The 25,284-nt window shown below is 41.3% G+C and overlaps 1 protein-coding gene across 4 annotated transcripts; it reads left to right on the top strand.

The window, feature by feature from the left end:
• Nucleotides 1-92: 92 nt before the first annotated feature.
• Nucleotides 93-24,102, top strand: arhgef28a (Rho guanine nucleotide exchange factor (GEF) 28a). 4 transcript variants are annotated; one of them, XM_086097590.1, is made up of 31 exons: nucleotides 93-218; nucleotides 1,689-1,761; nucleotides 4,331-4,385; nucleotides 5,832-5,884; nucleotides 5,953-6,016; nucleotides 8,264-8,486; nucleotides 8,725-8,866; nucleotides 8,956-9,055; nucleotides 9,437-9,523; nucleotides 9,827-9,863; nucleotides 10,263-10,352; nucleotides 10,810-10,933; nucleotides 11,634-11,769; nucleotides 11,841-11,896; nucleotides 11,975-12,026; nucleotides 12,160-12,253; nucleotides 12,323-12,420; nucleotides 13,450-13,563; nucleotides 13,652-13,902; nucleotides 14,157-14,282; nucleotides 14,491-14,608; nucleotides 14,676-14,924; nucleotides 15,838-15,914; nucleotides 16,033-16,181; nucleotides 16,253-16,344; nucleotides 16,499-16,669; nucleotides 16,966-17,153; nucleotides 17,530-17,577; nucleotides 18,362-18,808; nucleotides 22,440-22,644; nucleotides 23,849-24,102. In XM_086097590.1, the coding sequence occupies exons 2-31, from the start codon at nucleotides 1,729-1,731 to the stop codon at nucleotides 24,019-24,021; spliced, it is 3,852 nt and encodes a 1,283-aa protein (XP_085953716.1). In that variant the 5' UTR covers nucleotides 93-218; nucleotides 1,689-1,728; the 3' UTR covers nucleotides 24,022-24,102. The 4 variants fall into 4 exon arrangements, with proteins under 4 accessions (XP_085953716.1, XP_085953715.1, XP_085953717.1 ...); XM_086097589.1 differs by having other exon boundaries at nucleotides 16,003-16,181; XM_086097591.1 differs by lacking the exon at nucleotides 10,263-10,352 and having other exon boundaries at nucleotides 16,003-16,181.
• Nucleotides 24,103-25,284: the final 1,182 nt, after the last annotated feature.

Below are 25,284 nucleotides of genomic sequence, written 5' to 3'. Positions count from 1 at the left end.
CCTCTCCTGCTACCCTGAGTACTGATGTTTACATAACGGAGTGGGGGACGAGGAGGAGCCACTCTCACCTGCAAAAAAAAAAAACCAAACAGCTGACAACATGGATGGAGCCAAGAGAGAGAGTCGACGTTGTACCAAAAAAAACTTCCCCAAAAAGTGGAATTAAAGTGGCCAAACACGCCAGTGCATGCGCGGAACTAACAACATAGCTGAAGCAGGTAAACGATGAACGTCGTGGTGCGTTTAAGTACTCGTTGATGTTCGTGGCGTTGGATACAGTTGTGGTGTTGGTGTTCGCTGTTGGAAAGCTAAAGCGAAAGTTGTTTTTATTATTTTGCCTACAAACACACGTGACGTCAAGCGTCACTTTACCTTACTGTCGTCCATTTATCGCAGTAGCCCATGTAAAGTCACGTTAACAGGTTATCTGCATAATCCATTGTGTTTGAATTGGTGGACAAAAACTGCTTCAAACCGCTTCCTGTTCCTAATATTTTGATTTAGCTGGAATGTATTTCAAACCTGCACTATTGGTGTTCGTTATATTTATACAATATATGTGTAAATGTAATGTAATGTAAATGTGGCATTTTTTGTTGACAGTTTTCAAAACAAATATCCTGCTAAAATGTATAACGCTAGTATGTTACCGAGCTTAGTTAGCTAGGAGTTAGTTTGTTAGCTCACTAGTTGGTTACTTTGCTAGCCAAGTAAAAAAAAAAAAAATCCCCGTTTGGATTTTTCAACACAAATACCTGTCAAAAAATTATTAATCTCTCTATTTTTTGTGTTGTGTTACTAAATTAACTTGGAGTTTGGTCGCTCATTTGTTTGTTAGTTAGCTAGGTGGCTAAGTTAGGAGTTTGTTTGCTTGTTTGGTTGTTAATTTAAAAAAAGGCCTATTTCAATAAAACTATATGGGCCAACTAAGGAAGACTTTGTGCAGATTAGGTGTGCGTAATACGACCTCAAATTTCATTTCAATTCAATTCAATTCTATGATAACTATATTTCTATATTTCTGATGATATAAAATGCACATTATTATTGTGAAATTGTAAAGTTCAATTAGATTTCCATAATGTCAAAAGCTATCATACTTTCCATCTACTGGTAAAAATCGTGGATTGTTAGCATTTGCGCCACTTTTACCCAGAATGCTTCTTTACAACAGATGTCGCTCCTCTTTTTGGTATAAAGTCATTGCAGTTGAAGAAAACTAAAAGTGCAGCAAACCTCATTGACTCATACCTCATATTAAAGGCCTTAGTGAGGACTTTACGTATCTATAACTTTTTTGGTCAATATCCACTCATGCATTGATCCAAAAATGAAAAACAAAAAGTTAAGAAAACTCACAAATGAACACTTAAAAGACCTCATAATTAACATTCAGTCACAAGAAGTGGTTTGTGTGATGGCATTTATGCATTGAAACTTTACAGTGCACTCTCACTTCCTGTAATCCAAGTTGACGTACAACACAAGAGAAGAAGAGAACATTTTAGAAGGAAGTCTAATTACAGGGGATAAAAATCCCAGCTGTGACGACGATCCCTCGACGACACCCCCGGTGTATCTTTAGAAGAAAAGAGTCATTGGGGTCAGTGCACGTAATGTGTCATGACAATAGCAACTTCCTCTTCAATGGAACTTATTTGAAGTGATCTTTTTCGTTTTTGTCATAGTGGACGTTCGAGTATCTTCCTTCCTGGTTTCTGGAATATAATGGAGGAGACTGGAAGCAAGGTGCCTTTACATGTAAGTGCCTTACTGTTTTTCTACACGTTAGTAGTTCTTATTGTGGTGCCTTGACTTAGGAGTTGAACTCTTTTACTGCCAAATGTGACAGTGGCAGCCGATTTCGAGCATTTTCACTCATTTTTTAAGGCAAACAGAATATTGTGTGCTATGACTACATAAGCATGGTGAAAGATTGGATTCCATTCTTTCATCAGAAAAAAAGTATGTTGCTACCTTTTTCGTTCTTTGAAAATAGGTCATTTGAGTGACATCAAGCGAAAATAGAAAAAAATCAGGAGAAAACAAGCTGTTTGTAAAAAAATACATTTTCTGCACAACAGTGACTTTGACACTAATATTTTTTTTTGTTTAGTGACGCTCTGTGAATTAGATTTAATGTGACAAACGCTTTGATCATTCACGTCATCCTTGAAAACGTCCTAAGATCCGTCCATGTTTTCATGTCATTTGATACACGGGAGCTCATTGAAAAGAGATAGAATGCTGCCATCTGCTGGCCATCGTTAGTGAGTGTTTTTGGATTTCACAAACCCCATTCACAAACCAGCGCCGCACAAGACGTTGCACTGCCCATTGAGAATAAAAAAAACATAGTTAACGGCAATGAACGTTTTTGGCGGCATTCATTTGGATTTTAGTATACGTCATAAACGTTATTTGGCGGTAAAATAGTTTATTTTTTCAATATAATGCAGTTTTTCGTTATTTAAAAAAAAAATGATGGTGCTTTTTGGAGGCTGCATGAGTAAATTGACTTCCGAGCTTGGCCAAAACCCTGAAAATATTAGCATTAGCATTAGCCTAGCTTTTTTTTTTCCAGCTTTTGCACTTGTGGGGGTTGACTGGCTGGTGCTTGCAGCTTGTGAAATCCAAACCAGAAGGTTCTAGTCGTCCCAAGGGGGCCACGATAAGCAAACCCGCGACAGCGGTCTCGTTTGGTCGCGTGGGTGGGCTGCTTGAGCAGACCGTTGCCAGATTGTGGGCATAGCTGATGTGTCTGCTTATTTTGGCTGTCACCACTTTGGTGGAGAGCGCGAGAACCAGACATGTGAATCATTACCGGCCTACACACACACACAGAGGAAATGGCGTCTCCACCCTGGAAGGTCATGTAGCTGAACAGATTCTGAACACAAAGCTAGTAAGACTACTAGTAAGACCCGTAGTAATGCTCCTTGTAACGACAACAGTAATACCGGTTATGAGACTGCGACGGCAGTAATAATGGCTAGCAATGGTGGGTTTTGTTTGTTTCTTTGCTTTTTTTTTTCGACGCTGACGTCACGGGCAGCTCAATAGCTGCCGGTTGCCGGTCTCCGTAGCGACCGCGGGCGGCACGTGCGCGCTTGTTTTGTTGCACACGAAGGTGCTGGAGTCGCCGTATTGTCGAACAACAATCTGTCACATCCGCGCAAGGCTGCGAGTTGTCAAAGCTTTATTATTCACTCATGCTGTCCGACATGACGGCGAGCATATGGGAGACAAGCGTAAGTTGCTGAATATTTCATTGCTACAGGATCAGGTTGTGCAGTAAAGCCAGGGATCAAATCAGCCCGTCGGCCGACCTCCCCCAGGGCAACACTGATCCAGTTAGGGTTAAAATTGTGATTGCCGTGTGAAGTTGATGGAGAGGGATGCACGTTACAAATGGACGGACGTTTCAGTTTTACAAGTGGATTGTTCCATTAAGGTTGAAATGACAACATTGAAAACCACGTGTCTCCAAAGTTTTAACCCCGACAAAAAACTAAGCTAACTTTTTTTATGTTACATTAAAAAAAAAAAACTAATCAAAACTAGTTGTTCCGCGTTAGAGGTACTGAACCCCACCGGTTTCTTATGCACATTCACCAAACCCTCAGCAAATACAATAAAAACAGCATAGCCCTCAGAATTGAACCCTGTGGAACGCCATATATTGCGTCATACATGTAGTTCAGTAATAGGACCATATTAACTAATTTTCTCCCCAAAACATGTAAAAACTTTCTATTTTAAATATTGCCATGGTCCCAAAAAACATATTTATATATATATTTTTTATGCTAGAGCATATACAAGGCTTTGGTGCAGCCTCGGACCTGAATAAGTCGCTTAAAGCAATGGTAGTTATTAGGAAAAAAATGGCCAGCAGGTGGCAGCAGAGTATAAGAGATCAAACAGGGCCATGTTGCAAAAAAGCTCTTTTCCCCAGTGTTTTCAATAAATTTGTGATGATGAAACTTAGCTCTATTCTAATGCTAATTGCTGCAAAACTGCAACAGATACAAATGTACTTCTTTTTTTTTCCTGATGAAAGAAGTGACTCTAATCTTTCTTTTGGTAGGTTCCATGTTTGTATGGCAATAGAACACAATTTTCTGTGGGCCTTGCAAAACCAGTCAAAATCCAGTAAAACAGCCGGGAGCGAAGGGGGTTGCTTCAGTCAAAAAAAAATAGTTAAGGCTTGGAAAAGACCCTTGGAATAAGATTGACGTAGAATGTAAGACTGGTAGCAGGACCAATAGCAATATTGGGGGGGGGTCGATTATTATGTCGATTCTGTTCTCTTGATCTCTTGTTCCAGATCCAGTTGTTGAGAGCCGAGGGAGTCGACATTGAACACTTGCCTCGCAACAAAGGTGAGGAGTTAATCGGGGCTCCTCGCCAAGTTTGTTTTTGAGAGCGTGTTTACTTACACGTCATGTTCTATGCGCTGTTTGTTCCCTCATTTGTTGGTCCCGGCGTCACGTGCACACGCCGGCTGCGTAACACATCCTCAGCACAAAACCCTAGTACAGGACATCCATTGCAAGATTAGCTTGGTTTGGGGAACAATTTGTTCCCAAAAAGAAATGATGGACATAATCATAAAACTTCTATGCACTGTTTTGACTTTTATCATGCAAGAACAAATTTATTGTCAAAACAACAAGAAGAAAAATATTTCATAAGTCTGAGTTACGTCTTTAATATTTACTTTTAAGAGAGTGTGTATGATCACTCGGCATATTTTTACACTGTTTTTCTTACTACCCCTACCTAAAATTGTCACATAAAAAAAATATATATATATATATATATATCCAACCACAAATGAATCTCAAAAATAAAAACATGATTAAAAAAATTGTTTTGTAATAAGAAGTTTATTTTCTTTCTTTCTTTTTTGTTAACTCAGCTGTTTTAAACTTTTATTATGACTTTTTCTAATACAGTATATACATGACATTTTTTCCCTCTGAAAATACCAGAATCAGAAACAATTTGCCACAGTGGAAAACAGCTTTTACAGTTCAACCACTTTTTTTTTATTTACATAAAAAAATTTTTTTAAATAAAAAGTAAAATACTATCCAAAAAATAAACTGCAACATTTTTCGTGAAACAAGACTTTTCCATTTTTTTTCTTCATTTAAAAACAAAATCTCTACCTTATCCACATAAAAAATAATACTAATAATTTTCAAAATAGTAATCTTGACTTCTTGAAAAATATTTTTTTTTCTGTAGAAAATTACAATTTCTTACTTCAACCCCCCCAGAATCCTGAAAATGTAAAACTTGAAAATACAAAATTTTCCGGGATTTTTTTTTTCTAATTTACTGTACTTCTTAGGAGAAAAAAATACTTTCTTTTACAAATGTATTTTTTGAAAATATGTCCTTTCTTGAAAAAAAAAATCTGAATTTTGTTCTGTCCATTGTGGCTGTCGTACAACGTTGTATCTGGGTCATGATTTATGACAATAAAGCCAAAATGTGTCAATAAAGCCAAGTGTACATCTAAACATGGACGCCGCCGCATGTCTGCCCCCACCTGGAGCTGTTTCTTATCATCGGTTACCTTGGCAATGGCAGATGGCCGTATTGACCTGTGAAGTCCAATCAGGAAGTGCGCCTCGGTATTGACCTTCAAGCTGTCTGGACTTCAGCAAACGTCCATTACTCTATTACTGGTGGGGGGGGGCTTGTTCTTTCCTCGGGTCCCGTCCCCCTACAGAAGCCAGTGGGAGGAGGAAAAGGGTGTGCGCGTGCGTGTTTGAGTGTTCTCAGGTGAAATGTTTTGTTGTTGTTTTTCGCCCCAGGAGTTAAAGAGGAGCTGCGAGTAGAAGACGGCAGGCTGGTTGGCGCTTCACAGGTTGACCTTTTTTTCTTTCTTGTTCTTTTAAAGCCACGACTAACAAAATTGTTTTTCAATTCTGTAAGGTTTTTGAAGAGCAGCTTTTCCTGTCTGTGCGCGACGATGAGAACGGTCCATCTTCTTCACGTGGTAACTTTATGTTCTTCTTGATTAAATGGAGGAATGTTGGATTGATACAATAGCACAGGGTTCTCAAACTGAGGGGCGGGGACCCAAAATGTGTCACTTTTTATTGGGTTGGCAAAATGCTATAAGATATTTTCGTTTAGTTTAAAAAAATATATTAATTTATCACTTCTCTGTCTCAGTTGGGCTTTTTGATTTATATTTATTGTAGTAAAGCATTGTTTAGCAGGCCTTGCTAATTGGTTGCTAGCTGAGGCTTAGGTGTTGTTTCGCTTTTATGACTAGCTAAGCTACCTAAGGTGCTATATTTTTGTATGGTTATGATACAATTAGTATATATACATACCTGGCATGTTTCTGTGTTGTTCAAATGCTAAGCTAAGGAGTTGCTAGCTGGGGTCTCATAATTAGCGCGGTCATGTTGTAGTAGGTCAAAGTCTTCAGATTTCTGTTTTTTTTAATGACGTGCTATGATAACTAGATGCGAGTAGTGGATTATTTTTTGTGTGTGATTGTGATAACTTTTGTTAAAGTCTTTCCATTTCCTATTGTTTTCAAATGCTAAGTTTACTTTGTGTTAGTTGAGGCACCATATTTAGCGTGGTTGTGCTATGTTTGGTCAAAACCTGTCTGGTTCCAATGTTTATGTTATGCTAAGGAAGCCAACAGATGGACATGTCAGGTGTCATATTTTGGGTGGTTGCGATATATTTGGTCAAACTCTAGCTGTTTCTATCGTCTATTATTATATGCTAAGTTTACAAACTGCGAGTTGACATGTTATATTTGGCATGGATGTGTCACTTTTGGGTCAAAGCCAAGCTTTTTCTCGTGTTCACGACTTGCTAAGCGAGCTGAAGCTTCATATTTAAGAACTAACCGTGGTCAAGTCAATACCCTCCATGATGATGTTGATGAGCTGCTAAGCTAACAGGCTTCTTGTCGCTTTGCAAATTAGACGTCCATACATTTGCCGTTAGGCATGGTTGATGTAAGGCTATACATCCGGCCGGATTCGACACAAACGACACAAAACATATCTTGCCCGGGGAAGCGCAGCTCGTCTCTCTCTGGCAGGAATCTGTATAGGAATGACGTCAAACGTGTTCCCTATGACAGGAATGAACCATTCTAAACTGTCCTTAGTTACCTTTAAAAAAAATTAATTTGGGGCGTGGGTGTACATTTATCAAGCTTTCTTATTGTTGGCTTACAAAAACGTTGACATTTAGTTTTTACGTCAAGTCTTCAAAAAGGTGCTTGTAACATTCAGAGGCATATTTAGGCTGTTATCTTGGTTAGCGTCAACTCCACTGCCCCCACTTGGCATGCTAATGCTATTTTTATTTTTATTTTTTTGCTAATGCTAATTGAGCCTTCATGTTTATTTGTTCTAGGCATATTACTCGCGCCGGTATATGAATTGCTCTGTGCCTTGGTGCAAAGTCAAGTGCGTTTTTGTTGTTCTTCTCCTCCACCCCAACCTGTCAACCTGAAACATGCAACTCTGCATTCAGGAACAGACTTTAACGCTAGCACGAGAAAAAGGAAATGCCTCTGCGATGCCCAGGATTTCCCCTCAATAAAAAGCAGCCTCAGCCCTACTAGACATTGAAATCCGGGGGATGAATGTGCACGGAAAATCTCATCAAGGACGTTTTTTTTTGCACTCTGCTCTCTTTCTTCCTTATGTCAAAACATCATATGATGTTTTTGGTTTGTTTATGACATGCTAAGCTAAGTATCAACCAGCTGAGGGTTTCAAATTGTCCAAGGTTTTTTTTTTTTTTTTTTTCCTAGCGTTCATTGCTTGTTAAGCTAACGAGTTGCCAGCCGTGGTGTGAGTATGATACCTTGCAACAAGGCCAAGCAGTCTCTTCTGTTTATGCCATGCTAAGCTAACAGGCTACTAGCTGAGGTTTCATATTGAAGACTGGATGTGTTACCTTGTGTTGAAACCTGTCTCTTTCCATTGTTAATCGCATGCTAACTCAACTTAAGAAACATAGCTTCGCGCAAAGAGCTGTAAATGAAGTCAAATATATCAAACAGCTAAACATAAGACAATTAAAATAATACATTAATAGGGTTAGGGTTAATAAAACACTCAAATAAAATGCAGTCTGGTGAGTTGAAAGTGCTAAGCTAACTAGCGGCTAGCTGAGGCTTCCTCTTGTGGGCTGCCTTTTTCTTTATCGCATAGCCTACTATGCTAGCGATTCTCCTTTTTTTCTTTAATTTTTTTTTTAGAACACGGACTCGCCATGCACTCCAGGGGTGTGCGCTTCTCCCAGCACGCAACAGGCCATATCGGGAACATCATCAGCGGCGTGACGAGTGACAGCACTGACACCGACAGCACCTTTTCGGATCATCTACTGGCCGCCACGGACACGCCGCCTCCGTCTCCTGAAGAGCCCCCCGCGGCCATGTTGGCACCCGGCGCCCTCGCCATGGACACCTGCGGCCTCAGGTCTGTCCGTATGTCCCTGTGCTAGTGTGTCATGAGTGCAGAGCTGAACAGGACAGTAAATATGACGACGATATTCTAAATTGGGGTGCATCAATATTCACAAGCAGAGAAGGTTTTTTGCTAGATTTTATACAATCCCATAGAGAAACTTAAAACATTTGGAAAAAGTAAAAAAAAAAAACATGACAGTGTAATTAGAGGATGCATGACCTATATCTGGGCTACTTTAAAAACACAGTCTCAGCCATGTGTCTCTGGAGGTGGACGAGGACAATGACACGGAGATGACGCCGCCCTCGTCCGCCGTTGAAACAAATGGGATTGCCGGCAATTCTGCTCGCAGCCTTTCCGCCTCCTCGTCTTGGGAACCGGACTCAAAAGTACTGTATAAAGATTTTAAAAAAATAATAATAATTGTGACACCAAAAAAGGCATTTTAGAGGCTGATTGTGTCGCTGTTGCTTTGCAGAATCGGAGTGAGTCGGCGATACGACTGCGGTCCTATTCCTACTCGTCTGCCAAAATCCCATCGCGTTCCTCACGCTTTGGTCGGGACGCCTGCAGCCGTGGTCAGCACCAGTCAGTTTTCTACTTTAAATGAAATATGATGTCATTGAATATGATGAAAATAAGGTACATTTGAGGTACAGTCATAAAATAAGATGTAAATGTCGCAAATGAGATATTGTATAGACAAGACATAAAATGTAAAAATGCGGTACACATGAAATATGAGTGAGTATAACATTAAATGTGATGTAAAAATGGTCCATCAGAGGTGTAGGTACTGTAAATATGTAAATACGGTACATTACAAATAAAGATGATTTGATTTGACTATAGACACTAGATATTATGTCGGTAAGGTACAATTGAGGTCTATATGAGGTGTCTTCCATTCGTGCCAAACATATACCAGAGTGTGCGACCCGTTTGCTTGTGTCCTGTAGATGCCCCGCCCCACAGCATCAGCCATAGCCGATCTCTTCTTCAGGCGCTCTCTCTGTCTAAATCGCTCTCCTTGCTCCACCCGGCTAGTAAGTAGAAGCAAGACCAGGCCCAGCCCCTTGAAAATGGCTACATGCCGTTAGCGTCTGCTTGCTCAAATTAAGCGTACATATTAAAAAATTAATTAATTGTATTGCTTGCATGGTATTGACTATTGCGTGGCAAGATGCTTGGCTGTGCCGCAGTATTTAATTTAGCATCGCACTGTTCCGATTTTATGCCACAGCAAGTTTGTCGTCACGGCGTAATCGTGTCTTTGCGCTTTGCCAGACCTGCACTACGTCTTCATTTCTTCCTGAGACATCATTTGTGGGGGTTTTGTGTCTCCACAGAGCAAAGAACTCCAGAGTCACAGTCACATGAGAAAAGGTAATATTTTTATTATTATTATATTAGTTTGCAACTGTGTCAAAATGTGCAAAAATAATATAACCATAGGCCTACACGTACCACTGCATATTTAAACTATAAGTCAAAGGAAAACGACTCACACGAGGCACGCGTCTTGTTATTTCATATAGGAAAAGTGCCTTTTCCACAAATGTTTTTCTTCTGGCTTCTCATTGGCTAACATAGTCACATGCTCCCCGGGAGCGAAACTGTGGCAGGGTTTTTGTTTTCCTGCCCTGGATTTGCCACCTCTGATTATTGGTGGATGCAGTTTTTGGAAAAAAAAATTCTTTGGCCCTTCCTCCTTTTGTCTTTCACATTCCACCTCAGCAGCTCCCCCTGCTGGTGGCTTTGGCACTCACGTGGTGTTGTTCACAGGGAGTTTAACTCCTGTCATGACGACGGCGAGGGTGGTGCGGCAGCAGTGGAACCCCTGCAACATCTCACTCTGTCTGAGTTCCTCAAAGAGTATGTGTGTTTTTCCAAGCGTGAAACACAGCACAGAAAAAAGAAACTAACTTTTTGGTTGTGTGTTCTAATACTAATCTTCATTCAACTTTCTCATTGCTTAACCGAGTGATTCCCACCCAGGTGAGGTGTGCGGTGGTAAACAATCCGATTTAACTTAATTAATTGGTCTGAAAATTACAAGTACTTTTCCAGTCACATGTCATCATGTCAGTGAGCAATTAAATGGTTGATAACAGAGGATAAGTTCAAAATAAAAGGCAAGCAGGTGAATTGGTGGTGTACTGTCACTAATGTAAAATATGCGCCTCAGTTCATTAAAGGTTGGGAAATGCTGGGTTAGCCCTTTGGTCTGTGGACTAACTTTCTCTTCAGAAAGACCATCATGACTAACGTCGGCGAGGGGCTTCGTCTATGTATTTGTTTATGCTAACGACTAGCGTTTGTTGGTGGACAGGATCGAAGAGGAGCAGCTGTGCGCGTCCAACGTGCCAGCCAAGGCCGAGTCGGAAAAGTACAAAGTCATCCGCACTTTCAGTTTCCTCAAGAGCAGGATGTCCAACACGCGCAACAAGACCAAAGTAGGTTTTGTGCGCCGCTCGGCCACGCCCACAACTTCGGCATAAACAGCCTTACTTTTAGCAAGCTAACATGATCACATGCTTTCTGTTTAACAGTCAGTTGTTAGCATTAGCAATCTAAGACAGTTGACTTAAGGTTTGACCAGCTAATTGAACGACAATATGCTTCTCTTTTATATACATTGTTAGGCTTAGCTTTAGCCAGCTAACAGCCATGACCACAGTGGACCTCTCTTACACCTAAAACAGTTAGCCTTAGCTTTAGCCGCTTCTCAAAAATGACCACAACACACCACTATTTTACATAAAAAGTTAGCCTTAGCTTCAGTCAGCTAACATGACTACAGGTATCTCTTTTTTTACATACACAATTAGCATTAGCTTTGGCTAGCTAATAAGTACAGCTAGATACCATACGCAGTTAGCTTAACCAGACAACAGGCATTACACAGCGCATGTATGAATCACTTGCACCATTAGCTTTAGCTTTAGCTTTAACCAGCTAACAAACACAACTGCAGCACACCTCTATTTTGCATGACTACCTGTAGTTAACCTTCACGTTAGCCAGTCAGCTAAAAGCTTTTATATCCGCAGTTAGTGTTTTGTCCATAAATGAAAATAGGCTTGCCTGGGTACTAGAATAAAAATTAAAATATGACTTAATCCTTTTGTAATGCTTTTGCATGTTTTTTTTTAGGCCAAAGGGAAGGACCGAGACAGCAAGGACAGACAAGCCAGCGCGCACCACTTTTCCGCCAACTCCTGTTTGTCCCCCGCCATATGCGTGGTGTGCGACAAGCCGGCGTTTGGAAAAGACCTTCTGCATTGTCCTGGTAGGCCTCATTCCCGGCAGATTCCTGTCATACTCCAACTTAGTTATTACACAACGTCTTTTGTCTCTCAGCCTGCACTGCCACCGTCCATAAAGGTTGCAAAGAGTCTGTCCCACCGTGTTTTAAGGTGAGCGTTGCGCTAGTCATCGGCTAGCGTGTGACGTAGCATCTTAGCTTCTGCATTTTGTGGCCGTTGAAACTGCAGGAGAAGAATGCGCTTGTCATGGGGAAGAGCAGGACAGCATCCCTCCCGCAGAGTGAGTGAGAGACTAAAACATCCAATGGATATCATTTAATGGCGTGCAGCAGGTTGCTCACGCGGTGGGAGTCCACTTTATATCAATAAAACTGTATTCATATACCGTACCAACACATTGTTTTTTGCCTCAGATTTCACCGTGAGAGAGAACCCCCCTCAATGTGCGATGCCCCCGTCTACCTCCAAGGAGCCGTCGCCCTCTGGTTCTCTTGCTGGAAATGACGGGTAACGAGAGCCCATACGTACATGAATCCATGCGTCGTAAAAACTTGAGAATGTTGACGTGCGTTGCAGTCGTCTCAGCGAGGGCTCCGAGTCAGAGATGGACGCCGGGAAAGCGAGCTGTCTCTCAGAAGAACTCCAGTCCTCTGCTGATTGTGTGCCAGGGGAAGGTAGGGCCACTTAAACACGGAAGTTAGCATAAAAGCGACTAGCATGTTAGCATTAAATTTGTTGCATTCATTTAGCCCTTCTTTCCTAAAATGTATTCAAATGTATTTGACAATTTTTGTATTCATTTATCCCTTTAAATATTTTTTACATTGTTTTATTGTAAATGATTGGTAAAATAAATAATTTTACATATATATTTTTGATTCTTATTTTGTTAAGTAATTGGTTAATTGCTTTATCATAAATGATCAAATTAAATACAAATACGGTTGACCCCCGCATATTTGTGGCTCTGCACACGCAGATGTATCTATTTGCAGATTTAAAAAATATGTTCGTTTTTTTAAATATTTGTTTTTATTTATTTTGCTTTGTTTTCCATCATTTTGGGAGATAATTTATCAATAAATAATGCGGGCCAGCCTGGTACCTGTCAAATAGTTTTATTGTAAATAATACAGGAAAACAAACAATTGGTAAAATAAACAATTTTACATATACATTTTTGTAAAAGTAATTGCTGAATTGCTTAATCATAAATGATCACATAATAGATTAATCAATTTTGATGCAATTTTAAGTTAAGAAAATGAAATATTTGAATAATTGGTTGGATAGAACCTCAATAAAAAAAACAAGCATGAATTACTTTTTAGTTAAAGCAGAAGTCAAGTCAAAATGTTAAAAATACTTAAACTTTTAGGTGAACGGTATGAGATTTTTTCTAATAGGTTTTCTGGTGAGCTAACAAATACACGCACGCACGCACGCACGCACATACACATACTCACCCACACACACACACACAAAAAAATAAATAAATAAATAAATATATATATATATATATATATATATATATATATAAAAATAAAAAAAATAAAAGAGCAATGATGATGACATTTCCGAATGAACAATACTGAGCTCTTAAAAATAAAAAATAAAAAATTAATAATACTTAAACTTAAATTATTTCACATAAATAGTTGCCTATATGTTTGAAAAAATTTCCTTCCATCGTCTCTCAACAGACTACAGTGACTTGGCCGGCGATTACGAGGCCGAGTCGTGGAGTTTGGCGGTGGAGCACAACTTCTGCAAGAAGCAGGACAGACGCATTGTCAAGAGGCAGGACGTCATCTACGGTGAGCCGAGCAAGTCCCAGGTCCTAAAACTGGCGACTTCATTCCGACCCGAGTCAAGTCGCCGAGTCTCGCACCCTGGTTAAAACAGAGCTGATGCAGACGGAGCTTCACCACCTCCAGACGCTGCACATCATGGCGGCGGTGTTCCGCCGAGGCCTGCGGGACGAGGTGCAGCTGGACGGCGAGGCTGTGGAGCGCCTCTTCCCCTGTCTGGACCAGCTGCTCCTGCTCCACAGCGCTTTCTTTGCCGCCTTGAAGGATCGGCGGCAGATTTCAGCACAGCCGCGGCAACACAGGAACTACATCATCCAGCGCATCGGTGATGTGCTGCTGCGACAGGTGAGCTGGAACCTGCGCAGTTCGGACCCCGGAGCCAGTTTCGCTTTGAAAATAGATGAAAAAAGGTTATATTCACGTTTTCAGGTAGCAAAAGCTTGATGTGTTAAACGCTAAACTGTAATAATTTGAGTTTGAAAACATGAGATTTGCAAGGCATGCCTAGCATGAGTATAAACGGTACAAAAAAAGTATAAACATGAAGAAAAAAAAAATCACAAAGCCAGAAAGACCGCCGGGTGTTCCTCCCATGTCAGTTTTCAGACGAGAACGGCGAGAAGATGCGATACATCTACGGCGAATTCTGCAGCCGGCACAGTGAAGCCGTGGGCCTGTTCAAGGAGCTCCTGCAGAACAACAAGAGGTTTCAGAACTTTGTCAAGGTACGTCCTCAGTCACATTTTTTTTTAACTGTACTGGCATCGCTTGAATGAATTTTAACAAGGAAACAGTAAGTCCAGGTATTTCCATTGGACCAGATGCTGCTTTTCCATTAGTTTTGGGAGGATCTTCATGTTACAGAAAGAGCACCAAAAAATTGTAACGAGATGGCTTTTCACTTTAACTGTCTTTTTCAATTTTGCATTGAAGCAACAAGGTGGTAACTCTCTGGTGCGACGGCGGGAGATCCCAGAATGCATCTTGCTGGTCACCCAAAGGATCACCAAGTACCCCGTTCTATTGGAGAGGATCCTCCAGTACACGCAAGGTCTGCTGCCGGATTGTTAGCACTCTCGCACAAGCCGCTAAACTCCCAACTTCTCGTCACATCTCAGAGGACACGGCGGAGCGCGGCGAGCTGACGGCCACGCTGGCGCACATGCGCGAGCTGATCGCCGCCGTGGACCTGCGGGTGAGCGAGTACGAGCGGCGGCGGCGGCTGCAGGACGTGTGGAGCCGCACGGAGAGCCGCAGCACGGCCAAGCTCAAGAACGGACGCACCCTGCGCAAGCAGGACATGATGGGCCAGACGCTCAAGCACCAGGGCGCCCTCCTGTGGAAGACGGCCACAGGGCGACTCAAAGGTTTGGCCTGGAAAGCATGGATGTTGTCTTTATTCATGTACTTATACAGTATATAATTTTTTTGAAGGTTTTCTTTGTGTTATTTTTTTTTTAATCATACTAGTTAAAATTTAGATACTTTTTTTAATACTACTTTTCGTGTTTTAAGTACTGTATGTTTTAATTCATCAGACTAGTTTTCTTTTTTTTATTACATTATTTATGTCATATTTTTATATTATATTTTTTATATGTGTGCTTTTACTGGTTTTTGATGATTTTGTTTTTTAATTTAACATAGTTTACAAGTTTTCATTTATTTTATAATTATACTGGTTCTAATATTTTCCTTATTTTGCATTTAAATATTTTGTATTATTAAGTAACTTTTTAAATGTATCATACTAGTTATATTTCTATGTTTTGATTGATCAGTTTTAATTTTATATTAGTTTTCCTTCTTTTTTTTTTTTCTTTTTTTTATTTATCATGCTAGTTTAAATTTTTATTCATTTTGTATTTTACTAGTTTTCCTTCTAATTAAGTTTTAAATATACCACTTTTAATGTTTTAATTTATTTGCAAAAAAATATTGTACTAGTTTTAACTTATTGTTCTGTGATTGATTAAACTAGTTATGACATTTTAATACATAATTTGATTTTTTTAAATTTGTTTTGAAAATTATTTATTTTTTGTTATTTATAAGATGTCATACTAGTTTTATTTTCATTTTATTTTACTAGTTTTAAAATGTGTCATGTAGTTTTAATGTTTCATTATTATTATTTTAATAATAATAATAAAAAAAAGTTTATTTATAGTTTAATTTAAGATTATTATACTACAACAGCAACAAAACTGTCAGTCTTGGGAAGAACCCCAACGCTCTTAATCTTGCTCCCTGCCTGGGGCTGCTTTGGTAATTCAACAGACGTCCTGGCTCTCCTGCTCACCGACTCGCTGGTCTTCCTGCAAGAGAAAGACCAGAAATACACTTTTGCCACCGTGGTACGTCCCCGCACCGAAGCTCCCCCCGAACGTTGTCTGTTGCTCACTTCCCGTTGACTGGCGACTCAGGACTCGGATGTGCCCGCAGGACCAGAAGCCTCCGATTATCGCATTGCAGAAGCTGATCGTGCGGGAGGTGGCCAACGAGGAGCGCGGCATGTTCCTGATCAGCGCCTCGACCGCCGGGCCCGAGATGTACGAGGTCCGCGCCGCGTCCAAAGAGGAGCGGGACGCCTGGATGCGACTCGTCCGCGAGGCCGTGGAGAGGTGAGCTTAAAATGTCATTTCTCTCCTCGTCTACTCTTTTCTCAATGTGGTTTTATTTTGATGTTCCTCAGCTGTCCCGAGGAAGAGGAAGAATACACCAGCGAGTCGGAAGAGGAAAAGCGTGTTGCCGAGGCTCGCTTTCATAAGGTCCAGAAGTTTCAAGGTATGACGGCATTTAGGCAAAAGTATCGGGACATAGCCAGGAATGTGGCGGCCGCTATAAATCGACACCAACCCCGAGCTTTGTCATGTATTGATGACATAAATAATCAACTGCGACTATAAGACTCCATTGATTGGTTTCTCTTTCCCGCCAGAGAGCCTGACGAGCCGGGACCAGCAGATCTGCTCCAGCCTGGAGGAGAAGTTGCAGATGTACGCGGCGCTCTGGACGGAGTCGGCGCCCAGCGAGCCGCGGCTGCTCGTCTGGCCGCGCCCGGAAGAGCTGCCGCAGCCCAGCGTGCTGCTGGCTGCTGCGCTGCAGGAAGGTTCGCGCTTATGCACATCAGTCAATAGGATTTTCTTCATACAGCTGGTACAGAACCAGAATTTTGTATTTATTTTTTATTTTCAAAAAAAAAAAAAATCCTTGTGGTTACTATCACAAAGCAAAGATATTTGGTATTTTATGTCAGAAAAGGTTCCAAGACCAAATGAAGTTCCTAAGATGGCGCCAAAGCAATACTTTTATGGCAGACATGTCTTTGGCCTTACCACAAAAAATAACAAATACGGGATAGGTTGAAAAAAAAAAAAACTTCCTATTTTGTTGTGCCCTCGACAGCTGAGAACCTGAAGTCCACGCTCGCGTCCAGTCCTGGACACGGCTCGGACTCAGGCGGAGACTCCGCGTTGGCCGAAAGTCCCGCCACGCCGTCGGAACGGTTTTCCGAAACGGGGTCGGTTTCGCCTGCGGCCCCCGAGACCGTTCGGCTTCGATCACTGACTCGTCTGCAAAGTGAAGACTGCAAGGTACAGAGCAGTGAGCACAAATTCTGAGCGGGAAAAATAAGTGTTGGGTTTGTTTCTAGAATTAAAATACTGTGACTATCAAGCAAACTTAACATATTATTTACTAACATGAACCCCCCCCCCCCCAAAAAACATGTTAAGACACGTTCAAAAGTAAGTGTATTGTTTTAATGGCTGCCAAAGTGCAACAAGGAACGATTTGGAAAGTTGCCGGCCAAACGGACACAACACGGAAGCGCACAAAATGGCAGTAGGACTTTGCGTAGCCGCCAGGGGGCGCACGTGTCTCACAGATGCAAATTCACCTCAGCTGCGCCATGGCAAGAAGCAGTTCTTTGTTCAACCTCAACTCGTGTCTTGCTGTTTTTTTTGACAGATTGCTCAAAGTGTGCAGAGCCTCACGCAGCTGCTCTACAGTCTTCAGGTGACTTTTGTCCGTTTCTGCTCATTTTATTAGTCGGAAATTACTCACTAAATCACCATTCTGTTCAGTTTGGTTCCATTCGGACGGAGCGGCCTAAATTTGTTCATAAATCAGTAAATGCAGTCACGATGAAGTCATGATTACTGTAAATGTGTGTTATTATATGTTCCAATACAGTAAGTACAGCAGTACTGTAGAGCGGTGGTTCTCAAATGGGGGTAACGTGAGATTTTAAAATATATTTAAAAAGTATATGTAGATATTTCTAGAAAAATAGAAGTTCATAAAATGACTTTTATATTCAGCAGGCAATTGAACTTCCCAGCATTTCCCCCGTACCAGAATGGTTTGACCCAACTTGTTATATGCCACCTAGGATCACCCATCAATCACTTGAAAACTTTATTTAAAATTCAGGTAATTATTTATTTTTGAGAACAGCGCTTTACTATAGTATAATCCCAAAAGATGACACTTTATGTTGATAAATCATTATTTATAATTAAATTAAATTTTTTTTTTTTGGGCTGAGAACCACTGCTGTAGAGAATTTGATACCAGGGGGTTTACATAGAAAAATATAAAAGACAATTTTTTTTAAGTTGTGCGTGCCCCATTGCAGCCGTCCATTTTTCTGGACACAAGTTTGGACGCTCCCGCTTTTAAGTGCAGGTGCTCACGGGCGCTCTTTGATATCATTTGCATATTCAAAGCATCCACGTTTCACCCGTGCAGCTCAGGTGAGCCGCCGCATTCAAATGCGCTTGTTTTATCGGCGCACCAGGCCGCGGTGAGCATCCAGGACAGCTGCTACGAGCTCCAGAGGTTCCTCCTCCGCGAAGCCGGCCTCCCTCCCCGGCGCCCGGCGAGCGTCGAGCAGCGGGACACGCGGCACCACCTGGAGAAGCGCAAGGAGGACGCGGCGAGAAACCGCGAGCGCTGGGAGCGGGAGCGCCAGGCCCGGGAGACCCAGCTGGGTGAGAAGGAGAGCGTTGTGGAGGAGCGGGAGCGCCGGTGCCACCTGCTGGCGGAGGGGCTGCGCCGCGAGCGGGAGGAGCTGGACCGGCAGCAGGAGGAGTACCGGCACTACCTGGAGAGGCTCCGGCAGGGCCGGAGGAGCGTGGAGAAGGAGCGAGAGCGTCTGGAGAACCACAAGAAGATCCTCCACACGTGGAGACACAGCCGGCAGAGGAGCCTGCCCGACGCCATCGTCCCGCTGGATGGCAAGCAGGTGGGCGTGGCCAACGTCAATGATTTTTGCTAGTTGTCATGCCTCCATATATTGGCTGATCGTCCATCTAAACGTGATGACGAGAGTATCTACGATACTTGAATAGAGTATTAATCATGAGGGGAAAATCTAAAGAAATTAGAAATGTTAGTGCTGTCACTATCGAATACTTTTAGAATCGATTAATCGATTGATTATTCAATCGATTAATCGATTAATATGAATTTTAATTTTGCATTAAAATGTAATACAGAAGCATTTTTCCCCCCCGATTACTATTTATTAACCTGTGATTGGTGGTTATTTCCTACTTTGTATTTGTATAGTGATTTTAAAAAAAAGGTAAAATTACAAACGGGTTTGCAAATGTCTTATTTTGATTAAACAGAAGATAATACGTCTTCTTTCATTAAGGACTACAGAAATCAGTGAACATCTGCTGTTGATATGCTGAAAATCTTAGCATTTGGACAGTTTTAAATTTAAACGATTACTCGATTATTAGAATAGTTGTCGATTCATTTGCTAATCGATTTCTCGTCGATTAATCAATCAATTTTGACAGCTCTAGTTGAATGTTAACTATGTTAACAGTGGTACCGTTTCTTTAGCCAATTCGATTTCAAATAGTCAGCAAGCTAACTGACATCGTCAATATTTGTCTGTCTTCTGATTGGTTCATCAAAGCAAGCTACATCTGTCGCGATTTGTACGCGTTAATACATTTAATAAGCGAGCATATTTGGCCTTGATTTAAGATATTTCATCTTTGTTACGGGATATTTTAGTCATTCGATCCCTTTCTCAACTATTAAAAAAATAAAATAAAAAAATAACAAGACACTTTAACTCGTGCTCAGACTGCATGAGTGGAATCATTTTCACATTGTAAGCTCGATGAAATGCAACCACGGACTCCATTTTAAGAACCGGCAGTCTTAAGGTGTCCCCCGAGGTTTAATGGAGCTGCTCCGGAACGGTCCGGCAAGCGCGGCGCCTTCTGCAGCTCTTGATGTACGAGCTGCGATAATGAGCGCCATTTCAGCTCCATTTGTCCCCGCCGCCGCGCGCCAATAAACATCGGGGTGATGGATGGTAATTAAAGTGCAGCAAATAAAAAGGCCCGCTGCAATAATTAAAAGCGCCGGGGCCTGAAAGGTTCCACAATGATTGCTTCTGTGTCCGAAAAGCAGTGGGGGATAAAAAGGGCGCACTGTTCCCTGCGGGGCTTCAAGCTAGGCTCGGGCTGAGCTAACTTGTAGTCAAGGACCACATTTAACCATTAATGTGACGATATGATGCGATGATAAATACAATATTTTTGGTATGTTTTTGAGAGGGGAAGTAAAAATGAAGAACAGAAACCAGTCATTAAAAAAAAAAAAAAATATTTGTAACCAGAGTTATAATGGTTTTGTAGTTTTCATTATCATTTTTATTTAGTTTTGACTTGTTTCAGAAATCCTGTTAGTTTTGATTAGTTTTTAGAGCAGGTTTCTTAGTTTTGATTAATTTTGATGTTTTTAATGGTTTTAAATAAGGTTTAGTTTTCACCGAAAAGTAATGAAAATAAACACATTTAAAATAAACCCCAGGCTCGTGTATAATATTAACTGACAAAGATGAAAACAGAAGACAATTTTACTATAATTATAATATTTTCTAAACACAGTTATTTATTTATTTATTTAGTTTATTTAAATGTTTCCATTTTAATTGAAGTTATTTTGTTAGTTTTCTTTTACTAGAATAACCTTGGTTATTACTTCAGAATTAACCAATCACGTTCCAACATTTTTATTTATTTTTTTGCACAGAAGCCTGCAGGATTTGTACTAACACTGCCCTGTAAACAATTTCCTCCACCTTGAAGGGGTGTGTAGACTTAAGATATAAAAAAAAAAAGTTGAAAGTCTTACTGTTTGTACAGTTTCTATTTTATCAATATATTTTCACATTATTATTAGGAATAAATCAGTAAACCAATGGTTTAATTAAAGTGACAGTGTGTAGACATTTTTTTTGCCATCTAGTGGTGAACTAATAGAATGCAATGACCTAAGTTGAAAGCGCGAACGGTGCTTCAGAGTGACCGATTAATACGTTTGCTAAGTTTGTCTCCTTCGTATGTGCGTAGCAGAAAATACTTGCAGGGCCATACATTGCTCCCCCATTAGCTTAGCCAATAGCGCCAGCTGCATTTTTTTTTATTATTATTATTAATTTTTTTTTTACAAGTCATTCAGTCCACACAGACTGGACGAAGGCTCACCTGGTTCCTTTTTTTTTTGCTTCACTTGCTTATTTAGGTCCTTTCTAGTTGCTAGGCAACGCTGGCGTTGACGGGCTGCTCGCCGAGCCCGAGGCAACAGGTCACGGGGTGAACTCTCAGGCCTGCTCTAATTGGCTGCAAGTCATGTCAATGTGACAAGCTCGTCTGAGCGCGGGGAGGCGAAAACGCTGGCACATTGTTACCCCCTGTCGCCGCCGCTCTGTAGAAATGGCAGCCACATGGGCCTTTTAGCCAATCCCAAGCGACGTCATTTGTACAAATTGTCATGACCTCCGGATGACTTTTGGGAAGACATTTTTAGATGTGCGTTTTTATTTATTCATGACAACAAGGGTTTATCTGCCTAAATGCAGAAAATAGTTATTTATTAAATAATTTTTATTATTTCCACCTCTTAATCCATCATTATTTTATTTTATTTTTTTCTTGTTTTCTTTGTATGTAAGACTTTTTTTTTTTTTTAATTAATCATGATTTCTGGCTCGATAAACTTACACTATTAGTTGTTTTTGGCGGAGGATAAAGAAGAAGATACACCTCTAAATATTGTTATATGCTATGTTTACATGTGTGGCTGCGTCATGTGTTCCAACATATAACTACCGCAACATAAATGCTAATTTTGTTAGCGTGTCTATTAGGGCTGGAAATCTTTGACTTTGTCTCACGACTCGATTCCAATTTTTGGGCCTGCGATTCGATTCAGAACGATTTTAGATTTATTTTTTTTAATTGATTGACAAGGATTTCTGCTACAATTTATAGATGTGCAAAGAATCGTCATGATCTCCTCCAGTCTGACTCGCTAATGCTAATTAGCACGCTACTCAAAAGATCGACTATTCATACAAAACGCTTAAGGAATGTATACAAAGAATCATCTTAACATTCTACACTGCAAAAAAAAAAAAAAAACTTTTATTGGAATAACTTGATCATGTGGCTACAAGTTAACAGTGAATGAGAACGAGCGGAACCACACTGCCCCTAAGTGGCCAAATCGTGTACAACATGAACAGTGCTCCCAATAAAGGCACACGCAAACAAGGGCCAGCCAGTATAAAATTATTGAAATAAAATCGATTTTGAGACATTTAAAATCGATTCTGAATCATACTAAATGAGAAACGCGATTCTTTTACGAGAATCGATTAGTGGCTATGGTATTTTGCATTGTATGTTAGCGCAAAGCTATGAGACTTACTATTAGCCAAACTGCTGCTTATTGTGTCCAGAAAAATATACGTATTCATGCAATTTTAGCATGTGATGCTAACTGCCACTTTCCTCCCGCTAACTTTAAATCCTTTAACAGAATGTTTTGTCCATCATTTCCAGAATGCAAGTGCGGCGAGCGACTGCGCATTTGTAAACGGGGCGTCGCCGTCCAGCGGAGGCCTCGTCGTCGTCGTCGTCAACAACAGCGACGCCGGCTCGCGCAACGGCCTCAACGCGCCGCTGGCCCGGTCCAACGGCAGGAAACCACTCGACGGCGTCAGCTCGGCCCTCCGCCCCGACCCGGACGGAGGGTTGACGTTGCTTGGTAAGCGCTGACGTTTTAGCTGCATGGGAAAATCGCCAAAAGTGCTCTCGTCTTTGCTATCGGTACACATGAGAACCTGTGAGAAGGTCAACAAAGCAGTTTGCACACACGATGTTCTCAAGGCCGGCATCCGCTCTGACCTTACAGCTAATCAGTGTCACCTGACAAAGACAACACCCCCCCCCCCCCCCCCCCCATCGCCAATCACCCAATCAATGGCTCCTCTATGCACTGGATGGGGCCAGCAGGCTTCAGCATTGATTTGTACACTATAATGTAACAGAAAAATGTGAGAGAGACAGGAAGTAATGTCATATTTTTTTCCCGACAAAAAAAAGAAGAAAAAAAAGTAAAGCTTTTGCGCAGTTTGTCACTGTTTGTACTCGCGACGTCTTGAGGTAAGAAAAACTCCGCCCCTCCCCAAGGAAACTGTGGACCCTGCACACTCCACTATAAAGGGAAGATAAAAGAGACAGGGCTCGTCGTACTCATCTGGACATTGGTGGAGCACGCATGACGTAGAAAAAGCTTTAATATGACCTTCTTAAACGGCACAATGCATCTTTAAACATTTTATCTTTTTTTTTTTTTTAAAGCTAGTGAGCCATAACATGACTTGCAAGTTGTAACGCAATCTCATTCGTTGTTTGTTTTGTTCTTTGGTGTGACGTGAGTGTTGTCATGTGACCCAAAGTTGACGAATGAAATAACTCAAAACAAAAATTGAAGAAACATTTTGTGAAGAATGCTTAAAAAAAGAAAAAGGGAAGAAAAAAAAAGTGGGATGTCGCCATAGCAACAGCAGATGAAGCGGCTCTTTCGACGCCGTGGCTGCTAAAGAGCACGCGCGAAGGCTCGCTGGCTGCACGCTGACGTCTCCTCTTTTCACACTCACGCCGCTTCTCTAATGTACACTTAATATCGTTGCGCGCGCACACACACTCCCCTTCGGGGACACAATCAGGCAATTTATAGTTCACGCCATCTGTTACCATGACAGCGCACCTGGCCCTGTACGCGCACACTCCACCTCCAAAAGTCCTTAAAACGGCGTTATTGATCGCCAGGAGGAATTTGGCGAGCAGCTGGAAATCAACTGAAGCAGCCTTTTTGAACACTCAAAAGGGTTTTTGTATGAAGGTCACGCATTCCGTGTTGTTCTAATTGCGTGACGTCCCGTTCCTTGTTTGTGACTCGGCCTCAGATCAGCACTGCGCGGCGGAAGCGCGGTCGTCGCCGGCGAGCGGGGATGATGCGTCCTGCCCGTCGCGCACGCCGCCGCCGCCGTCGCTAACCCCTGACCTCGCACGGCCGGTTTCCATGGAGACGGAGAGTGGCGGCGAGCGGGGCGAAGAGGAAGCGGTCGTGTACCTCTGAGCGCTTTTGAATGTGGGAGCTGTGAGTACAATGTACAGTTAATTGTGTACAAATGAATACATTATCAAGTGTCATGTCATATTTGTTGCTTTAGTTTTGCTGTTTTTTTCCCCCATGAATTTGGTTCATTTAAATGTATTTATTCATTTTAAAGATCAATTTATTTATTGTAAATAAAATGTGAACAAATATTAGTCAATGTTTTGTAATTGTTGTAAATAATAAAATAATGTAAAAAAACAACAACAAATTACAGATATCTACATTTACATAAGTAGGTGCTTAATTAATTAATTACAGTTTATTGAAAGAGGTACAAATAATATATCAGTATCAGAATCAATCCATTTTTATTCCAACTTGCCTGTTAAGTAAATCAAACATAAAATGGTCCCCATGAATAACTTGTGACTCCTGTTGGACGACAGAGACATTTTCAGTCCGCGTACGCTGGACGTGCGGTTGCCAGCGGCGACAGGTAGCGGAGCAGCAGGTGCGCGCATACCAAAGACTTCCTGTCCGACAACCAACGCCTCCCGACCCGACGTAACATTTCAGCGATCCGAGCTGTTGTACAGGTCGCCGGTATAAAAATAATAAGAAGAAGAAAAAAGGTTTATAGTTGTATACATGGCATAATGTGGCGCCAAAGCACTACATGGAGCCTCCTCAGCTCACTTCAACATAATTCCTTGTAAATTAGAAGCCAAAAGATGGCGCCAAAGCACTACATGAAGCTCCTCAACTCACTTCAACATATGGCGCCAAAGCACTACATGAAAGCTCCTCAGCTCGAAGAAAGTTTCTTAAAACCAAGGTACTGCAAGATGCCGCCAAAGCACTACATGAAGCTCCTCAACTCACTTCAACATAATTCCTTGTAAATTAGAAGCCAAAAGATGGCGGCAAAGCACTACATGAAGCTCCTCAACTCACTTCAACATATGGCGCCAAAGCACTACATGAAAGCTCCTCAGCTCGAAGAAAGTTTCTTAAAACCAAGGTACTGCAAGATGGCGCCAAAGCACTACATGAAGCTCCTCGATTCACTTCAACATTGTTCCTTGGAACTAAGATGCAACAAAGATGGCGCCAAAGCACTACATGAAGCTCCTCAACTCACTTCAACATAATTCCTTGTAAATTAGAAGCCAAAAGATGGCGGCAAAGCACTACATGAAGCTCCTCGATTCACTTCAACATAGTTCCTTGGCACCAAAATTCCAGAAGATGGCGCCAAAGCACTACGTGGAGCTCCTCAAC

Source organism: Leptonotus elevatus, chromosome 15, assembly GCF_054856555.1.
Source record: "Leptonotus elevatus isolate MCC_2025b chromosome 15, RoL_Lele_1.0, whole genome shotgun sequence".
NCBI lineage: Eukaryota > Metazoa > Chordata > Actinopteri > Syngnathiformes > Syngnathidae > Leptonotus > Leptonotus elevatus.
This window is presented reverse-complemented; position numbering and strand designations above follow the sequence as displayed.

What these genes read in the sequence shown, in the direction of transcription:
- arhgef28a (XM_086097589.1), top strand. Translation starts at nt 1,729, where the DNA reads ATGGAGGAGACTGGAAGCAAGGTGCCTTTACAT. An exon ending in CTTGGGAACCGGACTCAAAA is followed by an intron (nt 8,867 to 8,955) that starts GTACTGTATAAA and finishes GTTGCTTTGCAG; the next exon opens with AATCGGAGTGAGTCGGCGAT. An exon ending in GACAGCATCCCTCCCGCAGA is followed by an intron (nt 12,027 to 12,159) that starts GTGAGTGAGAGA and finishes TTTTTGCCTCAG; the next exon opens with ATTTCACCGTGAGAGAGAAC.